Raw genomic sequence first — 18,984 nt, forward strand, 5'->3', positions numbered from 1 at the left:
CCCACAACACTACTACCCCCATCAAGATGCAGCATATGCCGTGGCACCGCCTCCCTATACGGTGATGAATGCCCAACCTTATACACGGCCACAACAACACTACAACCAAAACCGAGCTCCACCTCCCAGAAATAAGCATCCTTACTAAGCTCCATATAACCCCCGCCCCCTACAAAACAATTACCAACATAATACACGCCTTCGTGAGCATCCTAGGAGAAACGACTTCACCCCTATTGGTGAGTCCTACTTTAGCTTGTTTCCAAAATTAGTCCAGATGGGTCTATTGCAACTTGTGCCTCCAAACCGGCAAAATCCAGAATCTCCATCATACCGGCACGGTACTAGGTGTGCCTATCATTCAGGGGCAGAGGGTCATGATACGGAGGATTGTTGGACTCTCAAGAGAGCCGTTGAGAATTTGATAGAACAAAAACGAGTGGTGCTGAGGGACGAGGAAGTCCCCAATGTGACTAACAATCCATTACCGACTCATAACAACGGGACGGTCATTGGAATGATTTGTGATGATAAAGAGTTTTATCCAGCTTTGAAAGCTATCATCGCCATTGTTGATTCAGAGTCAAGACCTAAAGCGGCGGTGAAACAAGCCAGAAATGAGAAGAAAATCACTCTAACTCCTCAAATTGCAGAAACAAATACTGGGGCAGCACCTGCTAAGGACGCAATTCTCTATGTTCCTAGGGCCCCAAGGAAAGAACAACTCATGTTGAACACTCCCAAAAGATTTGAGCAGAGGAAAGTCACGCTAAATGTGCCAAAGTTGTATATGCCAAAAGGGACTTATGTGGCGCGGGGGCCGGTAATTTCACCAAGGTTGAATGAACCTGTGGTTATTAGCCGTGCACCACAGAACCCTATGAGAGACCCCACTGCGGTCCCCTGGAATTATAGCAAAATAGTGGTTACTTATAAGGGGAAAGAGATTATGGGAGAGGTGAACGAAATAAACCAACCTAGGAAGTACCACAACCCAGAAGAGCAAAAGATGTTAAAACTGAGCAAGGATAAACGGTTTCCGCCTAAGAAGCCTATGAGTTCTGAGGAAGCAGAAGAGTTTTTCCGAAAAATGAAAACTTCGGAATATGCAATAATTGACCAGCTCAGGAAGACTCCTTCCCAGGTTTCACTTTTTTCTCCTTTTATTAGCTCAAATGAACATCAGAAGGTACTCCTAAAAACATTGAACGAGGCATATGTCCCGGTTGAAACTTCAGTTGAACAACTGAAAAGAATGGCTGAACAATTCTTTGAAGTTAATAGGATTTCCTTCAGCCGTGATGATTTGCCCCAAGAGGGAGCCGCCCATAACAAAGCCCTTCACTTGATTGTCAAATGCAAAGGTTATTATATGAAGAGAGTCATGCTATATGGTGGGTCTGGGGTCGACATTTGCCCTCTCTTAATGCTCCAGAGGATGAAAATTGGAACAGAAAGAATCCGACCAAACAATGTATGTGTGCGCGCTTTTGATGGTGTCAAACGAGACACAATAGGGGAAATTGATTTGATTTTGACCATTGGCCCTATGGATTTCGAAATAACTTTCCAGGTTCTGGACATGGATACTTCATATAATTTTCTCCTAGGAAGACCATGGATTCACACTGCAGGAGCTGTGCCCTCCACTCTTCATCAAATGGTCAAATTTGAACATGACAACCAAGAAATTGTTGTCCACGGGGAGGATGAACAGTCCATTTACAGGGACCCTTCAGTCCCATGTCTCGAAGCTAGAGATGGAAGTGAGCACATTGTCTACCAAGCCTTCAAAATTGTGATTGCTGATCAATGCAAAGAAGGGGCCCCGTTCCCTCAACCTTGCTTATCTAATGCCTCGGTCATGGTCACCACTGAAATGATTAAACATGGGTACAAGCCCGGAAAGGGGCTCGGGGTATATCTACAAGGCATCATAGAGCCCGTTACGTCAACCGCCAATGAGAAGCTCTTCGGCGTAGGTTTTCGAGCTACAGAGGCTGATAGAAAATGGGCTGATGAGCGCAAGAAAAATGGGTGGGTCCTGGCTCAGCCCATTCCGCATCTCACCAAGTCATTTATTGATCCCAAATATGTAGAAGAATAAGAAGAAGAGGCCTTCACGGCTGAAGAGATTGAGGATATTTGTGAAGCCATGAAACGAATGTTGTATGAGTCCCACATGGGCCAGCCGGGGGAAGGAACGAGCACTGCTGAGGTGTTATACATGGGGCCAAATGCCAAGCTTCAGAATTGGAAAGCTACCCCATCCCTGTCAGGCGGGAATCCCGGTAGTCCAGTCTTGCCATCTTTTCTACATTACGAGTTATTTCAGGGTGTAACTCGAATGTTTTTATTTTATTGTCTTTTGATTTCGATGTAAACCCTCTTATCTTCAATTCAATGAAATGAAATCAATATTTCATCATCAATGAATGTTTCCTTTTTCTTTATTCTAATTTTGCTATTTTTCTTATCTTTTCCTTTTCAGTTCTAATAATGCGGACTTAAATAACATGACATGCTTGCGGACTTCATGCCCAGATCCTAAAACGATGTCTAACTGTGAAATAATGAATCAAGATCCAGAATATGATGAAGATGAGGCTTTTAGGGAAATAAATCGAGAATTGGAAGAATTTGAGAATAAGTCTAAGCCAAACTTAAATGAAACCAAGCCAGTTAATTTGGGCAGTCCAGAAGAGGTCCGAGAAACCATGATAAGCATTCACGCCGATGAAAGAACTAGGGATGCATTGATCTAACTTTTGTTTGAATTCAAGGATGTGTTTGCATGGTCCTATGATGATATGCCAGGTTTGAGCGTTGATTTGGTAGTACATAAATTGCCAACTTATCCCGGTTACCCACCCGTACAACAAAAGCAAAGAAAGTTTAAAACGGAAATCAGTGATAAGATCAAAGAAGAAGTCACCAAACAATTAAAAGTTGGTGTGATTCGGGTGGTCCGATACACCACGTGGTTGGCTAATGTGGTCCCAGTGCCGAAGAAAGATGGAAAAACCCGAGTGTGTGTTGATTATCGGGATATAAACAAAGCAAGTCCTAAGGACAACTTTCCACTGCCAAACATTCATATTTTTGTTGACAACTATGCCAAACATGAGATACAGTCTTTCGTGGATTGTTATGCTGGGTATCACCAGGTTCTGATAGATGAGGACGACGCAGAAAAGACGGCTTTCACCACGCCGTGGGGCACTTATTGTTACAGAGTCATGCCATTCATTTTGAAAAATGCCGGGGCAACTTACATAAGAGCCATGACTGCCATCTTCCATGACATGATGCACCGGGAAATTGAGGTGTATGTGGATGATGTGATCATTAAATCCAGAACACAAGAAGGCCATGTGCAAGATCTAAGAAAGTTCTTTGATCCTCTGTGCAGGTATGATTTGAAATTGAATCCAGCCAAATGTGCATTCGGAGTTCCATTTGGGAAACTTCTAGGGTTTATAGTCAGCCGGAGGGTTATTGAGTTAGATCCGACAAAGATAAAGTCTATTCGGGATTTGCCACCTCCGAGAACCAAGTCTGATAGGGAGATTGAATTACATCAGCAGGTTCATTGCTCAGCTTACTACCACGTGTGAGCCCATATTTAAGTTGCTGAAGAAAGATGCAGTGATCAAATGGACAGATGAATGTCAAGAGGCTTTTGATAAGATCAGAGAATATTTGTCAAATCCGCCAGTGTTGGTTCCACCCGAGCCAGGAAGACCTTTGTTCTTGTATCTGACAGTGTTGGAAAATTCCTTTGGTTGTGTCCTGGGGCAACATGATGTGACCGGGAAGAGAGATAAGACCATATACTACTTGAGCAAGAAGTTTACCATTTATGAAGCCAAGTATACTTTGTAGGAAAGAACTTGTTGCGCCCTAACTTGGGTTGCCCAGAAGCTCAGACATTATCTTTTGGCCTACACCACATATCTCATAACTAGAATGGATCCTCTAAAGTACATATTCCAGAAACCAATGCCCACGGGAAGGTTAGCAAAATGGCAAATCCTGCTCACTGAGTTCGACATTGTCTATGTCACCCGTACAGCGATGAAAGCTCAAGCCTTGGCGGATCATCTAGCAGAGAACCCGATTGATGATGAATACCAACCCCTAAGTACTTACTTTCTGGACGAGGAAGTAAATTCAGTTGAAGTAATTCCAGAAGACACCAATGCTTGGAAAATGTTCTTTGATGGAGCTGTAAATGCAAAAGGTGTCGGGATTGGGGCAATTTTGGTTTCACCCACCGGTCAGCACTATCCGGCCACAGCCCGGCTTCGGTTCTTCTGTACCAACAACACCGCTGAGTATGAAGCCTGCATTATGGGCATGAATATGGCAGTTGATCTGGATGTGGAAGAATTGTTAATCACGGGAGATTCAGATTTGATCATTCGGCAAGCCCAAGGTGAATGGGAAACTCGAGATATCAAGCTTATCCCATATAGGCAACATGTGGAAGATCTTAGCAAACGATTCAAGTCCGTCGAGTTCAGGTATATTCCTCGATTCCACGAGTTAGCTGATGCATTAGCTACTTTGGCCTCAATGCTGCCGTATCCGAGCAATGTCCATATTGACCCGCTGGAAATCCAAATTCGAGAGAGGCATGGTTATTGTAATACAATTGAAATAGAACAAGATGTTCAGCCATGGTATCATGATATCAAAAGGTTTATGAAAATAAAGAAATATCCCGAACAGGCTAGTGGAGACCAAAAGAGAACCATTAGAAGGCTTGCCAGCGGTTTCTTCTTGAGCGGAGAAATCTTGTACAAAAGAATTCCAGATCTGAATCTCTTGAGGTGTGTAGATGCCCAAGAAACTGAAAAGATCATGAACGAAGTGCATTCGGGAGTAAGTGGACCTCACATGAACGGATATGTCCTTAAAAAGAAAATCCTTCGGGCAGGTTATTACTGGATGACCATGGAAAAGGATTGCTTCAGTTTTGTCCGGAAGTGTCATCAATGTCAGATACACGGTGACCAGATTCATGCACCGCCTTCAGAGTTACATCCTATGTCAGCACCTTGGCCGTTCGTTTCCTGGGGTATGGATGTCATTGGGCCAATCGAGCCGAAAGCTTCAAATGGGCACAGATTCATCTTGGTTGCCATTGATTATTTCACAAAGTGGGTTGAAGCAGTCACTTTCAAAGCCGTCACCAAGAAGGCGGCGGTGGACTTCATGCATTCCAACATTATTTGTCGTTTTGGTATTCCTAAAACTATCATTACAGACAATGCTGCAAATCTGAACAGCCACTTGATGAGGGAGGTATGCGAATAATTTAAGATTACGCATCGTAATTCTACCCCTTATCGGCCCAAAGCTAATGGAGCTGTTGAAGCTGCAAACAAGAATATAAAGAAGATCCTTAAGAAAATGATTCAAAGTTCTAGACAGTGGCATGAAAAGCTGCCTTTCGCATTATTGGGATATCGCACAACCATGCGCACATCAGTTGGGGCTACGCCTTACTTATTGGTTTATGGTATTGAAGCCGTAATACCTGCAGAAGTTGAAATTCTCTCTCTTCGAATCATTGTTGAAGCCGAGATCGAGGATGATGAATGGATCAAGGCCCGATTGGAAAAATGAACTATGATTGATGAAAAGCGAATGGCCGCAGTTTGCCATGGGCAGTTGTACTAACAAAGAATGGCCCGTGCCTACAACAAGAAAGTGCGACCCAGGAAATTCGAAGTGGGGCAACTCGTTTTGAGACGTATTCTCCCGCATCATGAGGAAGCAAAAGGAAAATTTGCTCCAAATTGGAAAGGTCCGTACATTATAAGAAAAATATTGTCGAAAGGAGCATTGTACTTGGGAGACATTGAAGGAAATGACCCTGAAACAGCTGTCAATGCAGATGCGGTCAAGAGGTGTTATGTTTGACCCTTTTTTGTTTCTTTGATCACCCTCTTTGGAACCTGGAAGTTACTACGGAAAAGGAGAAAAAAAAAGATAAAAAAAAAAAGTTCCTTGAACTACGTTTGACTTGATTCCGAAAGGATACGTAGGTAGCCTCTCTCTGAGGTTCAGTCACACCAAAACAAAAACCCAAATTCCCTCAAAAGTGAAACTGGGGCAGATGTTATAATGGTTTGGTGATGGTTTTGTTTGAAAGGTTCCAAAGTTGTAATTCAATCCAAATCCTTTTTACCCAAATCCTTTTCAAGTCCTTCCGATCAATCAGCAAAGAGATTCAAAATGGGAGGATACAGTTACTCGGATCTGATACAACAAAATGAGAGAAATAAAATGAGAGAGTCTTATTGGTGAAAACCTCACGGGCACCATAAGGCGATAGTAAGCAGAGAAATTCGAAAATAAGAGAGTCTTATTAGTGAAAACTCACAAAGAGCACTATAAGGCGATGGTGAGAAGAGAAATGAGAGAGGCCAGTTGGTGAAAACCCGCAAAAGGCACCACTGATCGAAAAGAGGATCCTCACAGTCACTGGCATCGACACAGTCCTGGGCAAAGTTTCTCAGTCTCAAAGCAAGAGTTGTGATGAATTTCTGAGAATTGGACTGTTTACACAGATAAGGCATCTAGTCCAAGAGGCATGTCATGTTCATTGAAGTCTGTATACACTCCAGATAAGTCCTTCTTTCTTTTCCACGAAAGGGATACCTCTTGTCTAAATTCAATTGTCCATTCCATTATTTGCTTTTCTTTGAATCCTTTGCGGTTTAACTCTATTCTGAAACTAAGACAAAGAAGGGAAGGCATGACTGATTTACAGGGTTCTTTGAAACAAGCCAATATGCAAAAGAAAAGGCACCCAATCTCGGCAAGGGCATCAAGTTGACTCCAACTGGCCATGTTGGCCGATGTTTCGAAATCAAAAACTGTTGAAAGAGGAAATTCAAGGTCAAATGCCCACAAGGGCAAAATAAAAGTTGAAAAGGTTAAGTCCCACATGACTAACCATCATGGCAAAGTCCGAAAAAGCCAGAGGTTCTCCGAGGTTAGAAATGCAATCGATATTCAGGAAATAACCAGTTGCAACTGAAAGGACCGAGACCAAGTGACTGAAACAATCAAGGCCACAAAACCAACCACCGTTTCAAACTGAAAAATTGTTCTTTGTTTGAAAAAAAATAAGGAAACAGGTGCAATCCAAAAGCAACCTTGCAAGAAGCAGGTGCAACCAAAACGAAATTACGCAAAGGCTAGAAATAGTTTTGCAGCAACTACTGCAAAAGGGAAGTCTTCTCAAAACTCTTTCCCGCATTTTACTCATTATCTTAAAAAAATATATGAAATTAAAAAGAAAGAAAAAAAATCATGGTAGTATAGGGTCTCCAATCCCTAGCTGCATTTTCCAACATAGGGTCTCCACTCCCTAGTTGATGATTTTTAGACATAGGGTCTCCACTCCCAAGTTGATGATTTTTAGACATAGGGTCTCCACTCTCTAATTGATGATTTTTAGACATAGGGTCTCCACTCCCTAGTTGATGATTTTTAGACATAGGGTCTCCACTCCCTAGTTGATGATTTTCTAACATAGGGTCCCCACTTCCTAGTTGATGATTTTTAGACATAGGGTCTCCACTCCCTAGTTGATATTTTTAGACATAGGGTCTCCACTCCCTAGTCGCTTTTGCAACATAGGGTCTCCACTCCCTAGTTGATGTTATTGTAGACATAGGGTCTCCACTCCCTAGTCGTCTTTTCCAACATAGGGTCTCCACTCCCTAGTTGATTTTATTTTCGACGTAGTGTCTCCACTACCTAGTCGCTTTTTTCAACATAGGGTCTCCACTCCCTAGTTGATTTTTTGATCTTAAATGAAGGGTACACCATTCCCCGATATCTTTGCCAATATAGGGTATCCCATTCCCTGGCCACATTTTTTCAATATAAGGTACAACAATCCTTAGTTGAGACATCCTTTTGACAATAAAAGAACACAATCCAAGAAAAAAAATGACATTTTTAGGGTACACCACTCCCGAACTTTTATTACTTTCAATAAATAAGTAGTTTAGAATTTTGTTATAATAACTCACGAAAATTTCCTAGTGCAAACTGGGGTAGAAAAATTTTGTTCGATTGTTTGTTTTGGTGTCTGAGTAGGTTTTACCTCGAGGCACAGGGTTCGAGATGACCAAAAAAAGAAGTCTCAATTCAGAATAAAAGAAAAAAAAAATAAGTGAATCCAAAATGCAAAAGCAATTAAAAAGATGTGGAATGCTAAGACATGACTGAAGCCACAAGCATTAGAGTCCCGTTTTGATTAGAAGAAGCTATAGAACAATGAACTAGTACCTACAGCTAGCGAGCATCAAGGTTTAGATCAGAGTCCGCATGAAGAACCAATCAAGACTCAAGATCAAGTTTCTGAAGACTCATAGATAGGAATCTTGTAACTCATAATTGATAGGCTTGTTTAGTTTCTTTTTTATTTTGATATAATAGCAGGACCGCGGACCGGAGCCTCGACGGAACCTCACTCGACTCCTCAACTCATCATTCCACCATTCTCCTTGAACTACACGCGACCTGATTTCCCTATAACCCGGGATATGTAGGTTGTCCAAAATCAGGACTCGGTTACACCCTATCTTTTATTTCTTTTCCTTTTGAATAATGGTTTGGTAAAAAATTAGTCACGTGGCTCACCTAATTTTTGCCTGAAAACTCTTTATGTTTTCAAGAAAAAAGGGGCAGCTGTGAGCACCTAATTTTTGACTATATTTGAATTTTTATCACCTTCTACTATGTAAATATTTTTAGAATTTAATATATATTTTTTAGCTTTGTTACACTTATATATATATATATATATATATATATATATATATATATATATATATATATATATATATATATATATATAGAGAGAGAGAGAGAGAGAGAGAGAGAGAGAGAGAGAGAGAGAGAGAGAGAGAGAGAGAAATTATTAATAATTTAAAAGGTCAATTATTACTATTAGTATTATTATTATTATAATTTTTATCTTTATTTTAAATAAAATAAATTAAAAACCAAAAATAAATAAAAATTAATTATTATTATTTTTTTAAAACAAATTTCGGATGGGAATTAAAAAAATAGGAAAAGTAGAAATATAAAATTAAAAAGTAAAAGTAAAAGTAGGTAGAAATTGTTTAATAAAAAAGTAAAAAAAAAGTGGAAAATTAAAAAAATAAAAGTAAAAGAATGTGAAAATTTAAAAAATGAAAAGTAAAATAAAGTTAGAATTAAAAAATAAAGGTAAGGGTATCTGATTTTTTTTAAAAAAAAAGTAAAAGTAAGTGGGAAATAAAAAAACGAAAAGTAAAATAAGTGGAAAATAAAAAAATAAAAATAAAAAAGTGATATTTTAAATATATTAAAGTAAAAAAAGTGAGAAATTAAAAAATAAAAGTAAAGGAAAGTGGGGAATTATTTTTTTAAAAAAATAAGAAAAATGGGAAGTGGAAATTCTTTTTAATTAAAAATAAATAAATAAATAAAAAATAAAAAATAAAAATCTGAAAATTTCGAAAATATTTTCTATAAATAGAAGAGAAATGTGATGAAAAAAAGAGAGAGAGAAAAAGGAAAAAATAGGGAGGAAGGAATTGAGAAAAAAAATATTTTTCTTCTTCTAGGATAAGGAAATTTCTACTCGTGTCATTCTTTCTTCGGCTTTCTTTCGAAACATCCAGCAGCTTCATTACCCCAAAACCACCATCCCTTGACCACTTTTGAGCCATCATTAATCCCCCCCTCCCCCCAAAAAAAAGCTCCAAAAATAGCCACTAAATCGTTAGTTTTGCAAGGCCGATTGAGGTTGCAAGTTGAGATTTGCCGCTCGAGTTTTCCGTGGTCCGAAGGGTCCAGTTGAGAGTTATCCGATCATTGAGTGGTTGTAATTTAAATCCACAATCATCAATACAAAGGTTCACTTCTCTTTCTATTTTTTTTCTCATTAATATTTTGGGTCACTTTATTTTAATTTAATTTTGAGTATGACATGATCGAGTTCGCATCTGAGTGTGCTAAGATTAATTTGTTCTCATGTTGAGTATTTGTTAAGATTAATTTATTGTCCTTTTTAGTAGTTCATATGGTTAATTTTAGTGATTAATATGTATTAATTCGTTACTTTTCTTGTTTATTCAATGAAGTAATGACTTTCCATTTTAGCATGCTTTAGTTTCATTTTGATCTCCTATCTTAGTGACTAAATTGATCCTGCTTGTATCTATCTTTTCCTGCCATAAATTTAGTCTAATTTTAAATATTGGTTAGCAGTAAAATTATAAGAGATTAGGTTGGGCCATGATTGGTGTAACACTTTAATTGAACTTCCCTAGCGTATTTATGGGCTAATTGTTGCACATGACCAAAAACAAATAAACATTCACAAGCTAGCCAACTTTTTTCATAATTAATTTACTTCATTTCCTCCATAACAATATACATACCTCATGACCTTATAATAATGTCAAAATTAGTAATTGAATAATATTCGAACACCGTAGCTTGATTTAGGCGCGATTAATAATAAATTATCGTGACTATGGGTACGGTTCCTGTGGCATAGTCATGATACGTAAACCCCAATTTAAGTGCGCGTTTCACACGACTTGACCATAACTTCAAATAATGATAAAAATAAACATGTTGTAAATCGCGGGTGCATTTCACGTGGCACGGTTTGCAATGTGTACCAAAACGACAAGTGTGCGACATCGCGACTTGTTCAAATAAATTCCATAAATATTAAAAAGCGGTAAAAGATAAAAATGCACAATGGGTTTTAAAACATGTAATAAATCAGATAATTACGCCAAGTATTAATTGTTAAGCGACCGTGCTAAAATCATAGAACTCGGTAGTGCCTTACACCTTCTCCCAGGTTAACAGAATTCCTTACCCGGTCTTTTGTGTTCGCAGAACAAAAATAAGAGTCAAATTTTCCCGATTTGGGATTCTAAAATAAATCGGTGACTTGGGACACCATCAATTATTCCAAGTGGTGACTCTGAATAAATAAATAATTCCATTTCAAATAATGTCACTTAAATTGGAAAAACTCCCTATCCCCTATCCCCTCGGGAAAAAGGAGGTGTGACATGCACATCTTTTTATACAGATCGAGATACCTCTTACCAGTCTTAGACACCAGTGAGTCGAGCTCGGATTTGGAGACTTCAAGGTATACCTGCCGGCATCCGCAGGCCTTAGAGTCATTCTCTATCAGGTTCTATTTTATTTTTTCTTTTTTTATAGATATTGTTGTATAGGGATGTTCAGTATACTCTTGTAGAGCTTGTGACTTGATATCACCGGATTTTGGGAGTTGTGTTTTATTGAGTTGCAGAGTTCTTTATATGATAGTTGTTGAGTTTTCATTTCTCAGTAAAATTCTGCATGTATGTTAGGCTTACCTAGTCTTAGAAATTATGTGCAATCACGATATCCTACGGAGTGAAATTTGGGGCCTTACAAAATTTATACACATTTAAAAATAAACTATGCAGTTCGAACTTCAGGACACAGTTTCTTGAAGTTCAACTGAAAAGTTGTACTTCAGGACATTTTAGATGTGTTTGGTATGAATGGAAAATATTTTCCTGGAAAATGAGTGCTTTTATCACTTATTTTTTCTTATTTGGTTGGTGAGTGAAAAATATTTTTTGGAAAATAATTTCTAGTGTTTGGTTAGAGAGTAGAAAATATTATTTAGAAAAATAATTTTTTATGCTACTCTCCTCACTCCCCTTCCATCAAATACTCATGTTTCCTGTGCCCCCCTCTCCCCCTCCCCCAAATTACCAATATTTTTAATACTCTATTATTTTTTTAAGAATTTTATTATTCTTTTAAAAATTCATACAAACCCAAATAAACTAATGTGCTGTTTTATTTTTCACGCAAAAATAATGTTGAAATTTATGCCCCGTAACTAAAAAATAAAATGCTCTTTTTTTGGTTGAAAAAAAATATTATTTATAAAACATGAAAAGAAAGTACTTATTTTGTTGAAATGAAAGAAAATACTTTTTCTACATTATAAAAAAAAAATACGTATTTTGCTGAAATGAAAGAAAATACTTTTGACTACATCATTTTGTTGAAATGAAAGAAAATAATTTTTCTACATCATGAAAAGAAAGTACTTTTTTTTATTGAAATGAAAGAAAATCCCTTTTTTTACATCATAAAAAGAAAATGCTCATTTTATTGAAATGAAAAAGAAAGTACTCTATCTACAACATGAAAAGAAAGTAATCTTAATAATATTTCTATTTAGGGTGGGGGTGGGGATATGGGTGGGGTGTGGTAGGGATGGGTTGGTGGGGCATGGGGTAGGTTGAAAAAGAGTTTTGAAAAATATTTTACCTTCTCTTGATAGGGAAAATATTTTTCTCCAATTGGATAAAAATGAGTTCATGAGGGAAATATTTAAACCAACCAAACATGAAAAAATTGAAAAAATATTTTCCTTCATACCAAACACACCCATTATCCTTGAAGTTTAAACTAGAGAAATTAAACTTAAAGACACAATATCCTGAATTTTGAACTAAAAATTTGAATTTTAGGACACAATGTCCTGAAATTTTGAATTAAAAACTAAACTTCAGAATACTCAAACCTGAACTTGAGGATTTCGTGTCCTAAAATTTTAAAGTAAAAAATTGAATTGCAGGATAGGAAGAGAAGCAACATCTGCCTACTTCTTTTAAGCGGTGGCTAAACACTAAATAATTTACAAGTGCTGGACAAACTTAAACAGCAGTCCATAAAATGGCTATCAGGTGACATTTCTACGAAGGGGACCCCAAATTTTACGACCCAATACAACTAAAGCCACTAGTTATGACCCAATGCAGAAAGGGTCAAATGCAAAAATAGTCAATATCTGTAATCCTAATTTGTTGCATGACTGTTCCTTTTTTTATCAACACGAGATCCTACAGAATAGAACAAAATTTCTTAAGAGCACTTATTGTCCTTTAATTTTGCAAAGTTATCCCTTATCTTTGGCTATATGTCTAACATTGTCCTTAAAAATATCACCTAGAGCACTTACTGTCTTTTAACTTTGCAACAAATGAGCGGATGTAGTCTCACTAACGGAAAAAACGTCGTCTAGGCGTTCCCTGTTGCTCCGATCTCCCCTACGCTGATCGATCCCGGCTCATAAGAAGTACCCTCTCTCGAATTCGAAGATGTAACACAAATAATGACTGAGACAAACAGAAAGCAAAAGAGTAAGGGTGCTCTCACGTGAAACCTGCTAAATTGGGTAAAAACAGGCCCAAATTGTACTTTCTCCCCAAATTGATTCTTCATGCGATTGAAGTGCTCGTTGAAGCCAGGCACATCAGCAGCAACGACGACAGGTGGGCGATTGAAGTGCTCGTTATGGATAGCCCAGTGATTTTGAGGCGTTTTCAGGTGCATTTCAGTAGTGTGGAACTTGGATTCAGAACAGGCCAGTAGTCTACCCGTTTACCGGAAAAATCGGATAACGTTAGATTTGTGGATGGTTCTAAGGATATGCGATACAACTTGATATAAATCGTGTAGAGAAATGGAAATATGTATATTGTTAACTGTAAGAATGAAAATAATAAGCAAAAAGAATGAATCAGTAAAACAAGCACAAGGGGATAACGATCGATATAAGAAGTGATCTTTTTTTTTTCTCTCTTATAGCTTACAAGGATTCCCCTTTTATAAAAGAGGGTCATTACCAAAATACAATAAAGTAAAACATGTAGTGGAAGACCCATGATGACTTGTCTCTTCCTTGATTCCCGCCAAGATTCTCTCTCTTGGTGTGGTTGCAACGGTTCTTGTCTGTGAGCTCGATACTAGCTCGAACTCGTTACCGGGTCGGGCCCTTCGGTCTTGGATCGAGTTCGACTTTCGAGATGGGCATCGCGCATTTCCGACCTCGAAGCAGTGCCTAGCGGATCGATTCGGTCATGGGCTTGATAGGATTATCGAGCCGCCTCCTCGAACGACCTTCCCGCTCGAGGTTCGTTAATACCGACCTCAAAGCTCGCTCCCAAAATCTCATTCCGACTTCTTAACACTCGAACTCGATCGAACGTAGGAAGGCCGAAATCTATTTCGACCGTATACAGATAGTCCCCTCGTTTCTCGAAAAAGGATGTGGCGAGAAACGATATGATTTCCTAGCAGCTCGATCAGATATACACTGATGTTTTTATCTGATGATTTCCCAGCAGCTCGATCAGATATACACTGATATTTTTATCGATCCCGACCATGACGTATGTAATGCTCGATCATCTTATGCGTCTTTATAGTCCCCGACTTTATCGAGGATACCCAAATTTTTCTTCCCCGATGGGAATTGCCAGTTACCTTCGGTCTTTGGTGACCAGAGAAGATCAATCAGTGATGAATGCGGCGGGGCTTCCTGTCTTTTCAACGAGGCCCAACATGCTTTGAATCGGATAACTTCTGATGGTGTTTTCGCCGCTTCTGTACAAAAATTTTGTAAATACAAATCTTTCTTCTTCTTTTTTGAAGAGAAATGGCCTTTCAAACTAAATAGACAGTTTGAATTTAAATCTCTGTTGCCTTCGGGCCTCGTGGGTAGTCCCCTTTGCTTTATCGGGCTCGAGCGTCCTTCAGCTTAAATAGTCAAGTATTTGTTTTAATTCGAAGAAATGAGTAGTTTTGCTCGAAATAATGTAGCCCGTAGGCGTAATAGTCGAGCGAGTGATGGCTCGAACTCAAAATAAAGATAGCCCGTAGGCTTAGCAGTCGAGTGAATGATTCAAACTTGATGCAATGTAGCCCGCAAGCGTAATAGTCAAAGTAGCCCGTAGGCTTAATGGTCGAGTGAGTGATTGCTCGAACTCGAAATAAAGGTGGCCCGTAGGCTTGGAAATCAAGCGAATGATTCGAACTCGATGCAATGTAGCCCGTAGGCGCAATAGTCAAAGTAGCCCGTAGGCTTAATAGTCGAGTGAGTGATTGTTCGAACTCGAAATAAAGGTAGCCCGTAGGCTTGGCAGTCAAGTGAATGATTCGAACTCGATGCAATGTAGCCCGTAGGCACAATAGTCAAAGTAGCCCGTAGGCTTAATGGTCGAGTGAGTGATTGCTCGAACTCGAAATAAAGGTAGCCCGTAGGTTTGGCAGTCGAGTGAATGATTCGAACTCGATGCAATGTAGCCCGTAGGCGTAATAGTTAAAGTAGCCCGTAGGCTTAATGGTTGAGTGAGTGATTGCTCGAACTCGAAATAAAGGTAGCCCGTAGGCTTGGCAATCAAGTGAATGATTCGAACTCGATGCAATGTAGCCCGTAGGCGTTATAGTCAAAGTAGCCCGTAGGCTTAATGGTCGAGTGAGTGATTGCTCGAACTCGAAATAAAGGTAGCCCGTAGGCTTGGCAATCGAGTGAATGATTCGAACTCAATGCAATGTAGCCCGTAGGCGTAATAGTCAAAGTAGCCCGTAGGCTTAATGGTCGAGTGAGTGATTGCTCGAACTCGAAATAAAGGTAGCCCGTAGGCTTGGCAATCGAATGAATGATTCGAACTCGATCCTGTTTGCATAATAAATCTTGAACATAGAATATCGGTAAGGAGGAGAGCTTTCTTTGCAGGTCATTATACATGGGTTCATGTTTTGCATCAGGGCTCGGGCCAACTATATAAGCATGGTTCGTTTTGACCGTTCGGCCCTTACAACGTTTCCCGTTGAGACACTGTTTGTCATGAAATAACGAAGTAACTTCCTTTGCACCGAACTTGATAATCATCACAGATGCATTCAATGATAAAGCCCCCATGTGTACGAGGTTGATTTTAAAGAGGCCTCGGATACTCAGCAGTAGTATCATTTCTGCTATATGGCTGGTATCGGTGTCTGGTCGACTTTTATTTTTTCGTAATGGTCCTAGAAGTCAACTGGTCATCTTCGACTCTTATTTTGGATTGATATCGATTGTGTACATCGGTCCAAGTAATAGCTGGGTACTCGATCAGATTTTGCTTCAGCCACCGCAAAGCCCTCGAACTCCGCTCATTTAGACCTTGAGTGAAAGCTTGAACAACCCAATCGTCTGTGACTGGTGGCAGATCCATTCGTTCCATTTGAAAACGAGCTACGAACTCCCTTAGCATCTCGTTATCCTGTTGCGTTACCTTGAACAGGTCCGACTTTCTGGTTTCGACTTTTATGGCTCCGGCATAAGCTTTTACGAAGCAATCTGCAAGCATAACAAAAGAATCAATGGAGTTAGATGGTAAATTATGATACCATATCAATGCCCCTTTTGACAGGGTTTCACCGAATTTTTTTAATAATACAGATTCGATCTCATCATCTTCCAAATCATTGCCCTTGATAGCACACGTGTAAGAAGTGATGTGCTCGTTGGGGTCGGTCGTTCTGTTATATTTGAGTATTTCGGGCATACGGAATTTTTTGGGGATTAGTTTTGGGGCTGCACTCGAGGGAAAAGGCTTTTGAATGAATTTTTTCGAATCTAGCCCTTTTATCATTGGTGGAGCCCCCGGGATCTGGTCGACCCTGGAATTATATGTTTCCACTTTTTTATCGTTGGCTTCGACTCATTTTGTGAGTTCCTCGTGCAATTTAGTAATTTCGGGAGTAGTCCCTGATTCGTGCTCATTTGGCTTCTCCATGGCTGGTTCCGTTCTGTGGGTGACTTCTCGAAGCGGATTGGGCTCCAGCCTGCTTTGTACCTGAGTTTGGCTCTACAACTGAGCTATCGCTATTTGCTGGGCTTGTAACATCTCGAAGATCATCCATAAGCTGACTCCGATCTCCTCCATGTTATGGGTGTCTCGAGCTACGGATCGAGTACCACCCTGAATGCTCCTTTCCGGTTCGGAACGCTGATTCGCCTCTAAAGCTATTTGTGAATTGACATCCAATGATACTTCGGCTCGAATTTCGGGTGCTTCGATTCGAGCTTCAGCGCCTTCATCGAGTGGTCTTCTGGCACCGGGTGCCAAGTTGTTGGTTCATCTTGAAAGCCGGCTTCGTGGTCGATAGGTGAAGCCATTGCTGATTTGAAGTTACAAACTGGCGTGTACTTTAGGTTTATATCAAATGATCACTGTTATCCTTAGCCCCACGGTGGGCGCCAAACTGTTTACCGAAAAAAATCGGATAACATTAGATTTGTGGATGGTTCTAAGGATATGCGATACAACTTGATATAAATCGCGTAGAGAAATGGAAATATGTGTATTGTTGACTGTAAGAACGAAAATAATAAGCAAAAAGAATGAATCAGTAAAACAAGCACAAGGGGATAACTATCGATATAAGAAGTGATCTTTTTTTTCTCTCTCTTCTAGCTTACAAGGATTCCCCTTTTATAGAAGAGGGTCATTACCAAAATACAATAAAGTAAAATATGTAGTGGAAGACCCATGATGACTTGTCTCTTCCTTGATTCCTACCAAGATTCTCTCTCTTGGAGTGGTTGCAACGGTTCTTGTCTGTGAGCTCGATACTAGCTCGAACTCGTTACCTGGTCGGGCCCTTCGGTCTTGGATTGAGTTCGACTTTCGAGATGGGCGTCGCGCATTTCCGACCTCGAAGCAGTGCCTAGCAGATCAATTCAGTCATGGGCTCGATAGGATTATCGAGCCGCCTCCTCGAGCGATCTTCGGGCTCGAGGTTCGTTAATACCGACCTCAAAGCTCATTCCCAAAATCTCATTCCGACTTCTTAACACTCGAACTCGATCGAATATAGGAAGGCCGAAATCTATTTCGACCGTATACACTACCTTTCGCCCACTCTCACACTTAATGGGAGAGTAGTTAAAAGTAATTCTAATGCATTTTATTTGTCAATGTTTTTCTTTTCCCACAATTAATGGGAGGAGTAGTTAAAAGTAGTAGGATCCAGTTAAGTGCTAGTATCTCAAACATATGATATTTACACTTGAAGTGTGATCGTTTGATCATTGCAGTCCATTATCGGGAACTTATTACGTTCTACTTCGATCCATCACTTTTAAATTCAATATCGTTTTTCCTATTCAATATTGCAATACGCGTTACAAAAATAGCAATTCCTTTAATAGTATGAGAAAAGGTCAGCATACAAGAACTATAATAGTCTCTTTACTAGTACTAGTAGGGTTGTCATGAAAAATCGAAAAATCGAACCAAATCGAAAACTGAATTAAATCGAATAAAATACTGATAATGTTTTGGTTTGATTTGGTTTTTGATTTTGAATTTTAAAAATTGATCAAATTTGGTTTGGTTTTAGTTTTAAGCAAAAAATAACAGAAAAATCATTTAGAAAAATATCTAATTTAGAACTTATTTTTACATACATATATGTATAATTTTATATAATTTTTTAAAAATTTTATGGTACATATTAACTGTTTGCACTCTTAGTTTATAGTCTAGTTATTGCTTCTATAGCAAATTTAGTTTTTGCATTCACATACTTTTTTGATTAATAGTCTTTATTTTGCTAAGTCCAAGAATCAGTCTCATGTTAAAAATAACTCGTCTTTAATTGAGTTCTTAAATTATTCATCACTATCTAATTTAACTATCATCAATATATTTTGGTAAATGATGAGTAATCGATTTGATAGTGCTATGTTGGAATATAGTCGTCGGAATATGTACTTAGCCGTGTATGTCTCAAATATAAGGAAAACAGACAAAAACCATACTAATAAATTTTTTTTATTTAATTTGGTTTGATTCTGATATTTGAAAAATCGACTTAAATAATTTGGTTTTATTTTTACGGGTTTAAATGAAACTATGAACACCCCTAAATACTAGTACATATGCATGTTACGACTAGTAGTCCTTTAATAGTAAAGAAAAATGCTAGCGCGCTAGCAATGCAATTGTTGAGGTAAATCTAGCACGTCTTGCGGCCCAATATTTTCTTTTTTAGTCTGCTTCAAAAGGAATATCATATTTTCCTTACATAGAA

The 18,984-nt window shown here is 38.8% G+C and overlaps 2 protein-coding genes and 1 long non-coding RNA gene across 3 annotated transcripts; 2 read left to right on the top strand and 1 right to left on the bottom strand.

The window, feature by feature from the left end:
- Positions 1-277: 277 nt before the first annotated feature.
- On the top strand, positions 278-2,107 carry LOC138892885 (uncharacterized). The gene has a single exon (XM_070176638.1). It carries the CDS (start codon positions 278-280, stop codon positions 2,105-2,107), a length of 1,830 nt encoding a protein of 609 aa, XP_070032739.1.
- Positions 2,108-3,969: 1,862 nt separating this feature from the next.
- On the top strand, positions 3,970-5,322 carry LOC138892886 (uncharacterized). Its single transcript, XM_070176639.1, has one exon. It carries the CDS (start codon positions 3,970-3,972, stop codon positions 5,320-5,322), a length of 1,353 nt encoding a protein of 450 aa, XP_070032740.1.
- A 7,464-nt stretch (positions 5,323-12,786) lies between these two features.
- LOC138891819 (uncharacterized) lies at positions 12,787-13,691 on the bottom strand. The gene is made up of 2 exons (XR_011408150.1): positions 13,225-13,691; positions 12,787-13,114 (listed from the first exon to the last, which is right to left on the bottom strand). It is a non-coding gene; the product is annotated as an uncharacterized lncRNA (long non-coding RNA).
- Positions 13,692-18,984: the final 5,293 nt, after the last annotated feature.

Source organism: Nicotiana tomentosiformis, chromosome 5 (genome assembly GCF_000390325.3).
Source record: "Nicotiana tomentosiformis chromosome 5, ASM39032v3, whole genome shotgun sequence".
Lineage (NCBI taxonomy): Eukaryota > Viridiplantae > Streptophyta > Magnoliopsida > Solanales > Solanaceae > Nicotiana > Nicotiana tomentosiformis.

Bases quoted from the DNA above. Each gene is read 5' to 3' on its own strand.
- LOC138892885 (XM_070176638.1), top strand. From the start codon at position 278: ATGGGTCTATTGCAACTTGTGCCTCCAAACCGGCAAAATCCAGAATCT.
- LOC138892886 (XM_070176639.1), top strand. From the start codon at position 3,970: ATGGATCCTCTAAAGTACATATTCCAGAAACCAATGCCCACGGGAAGG.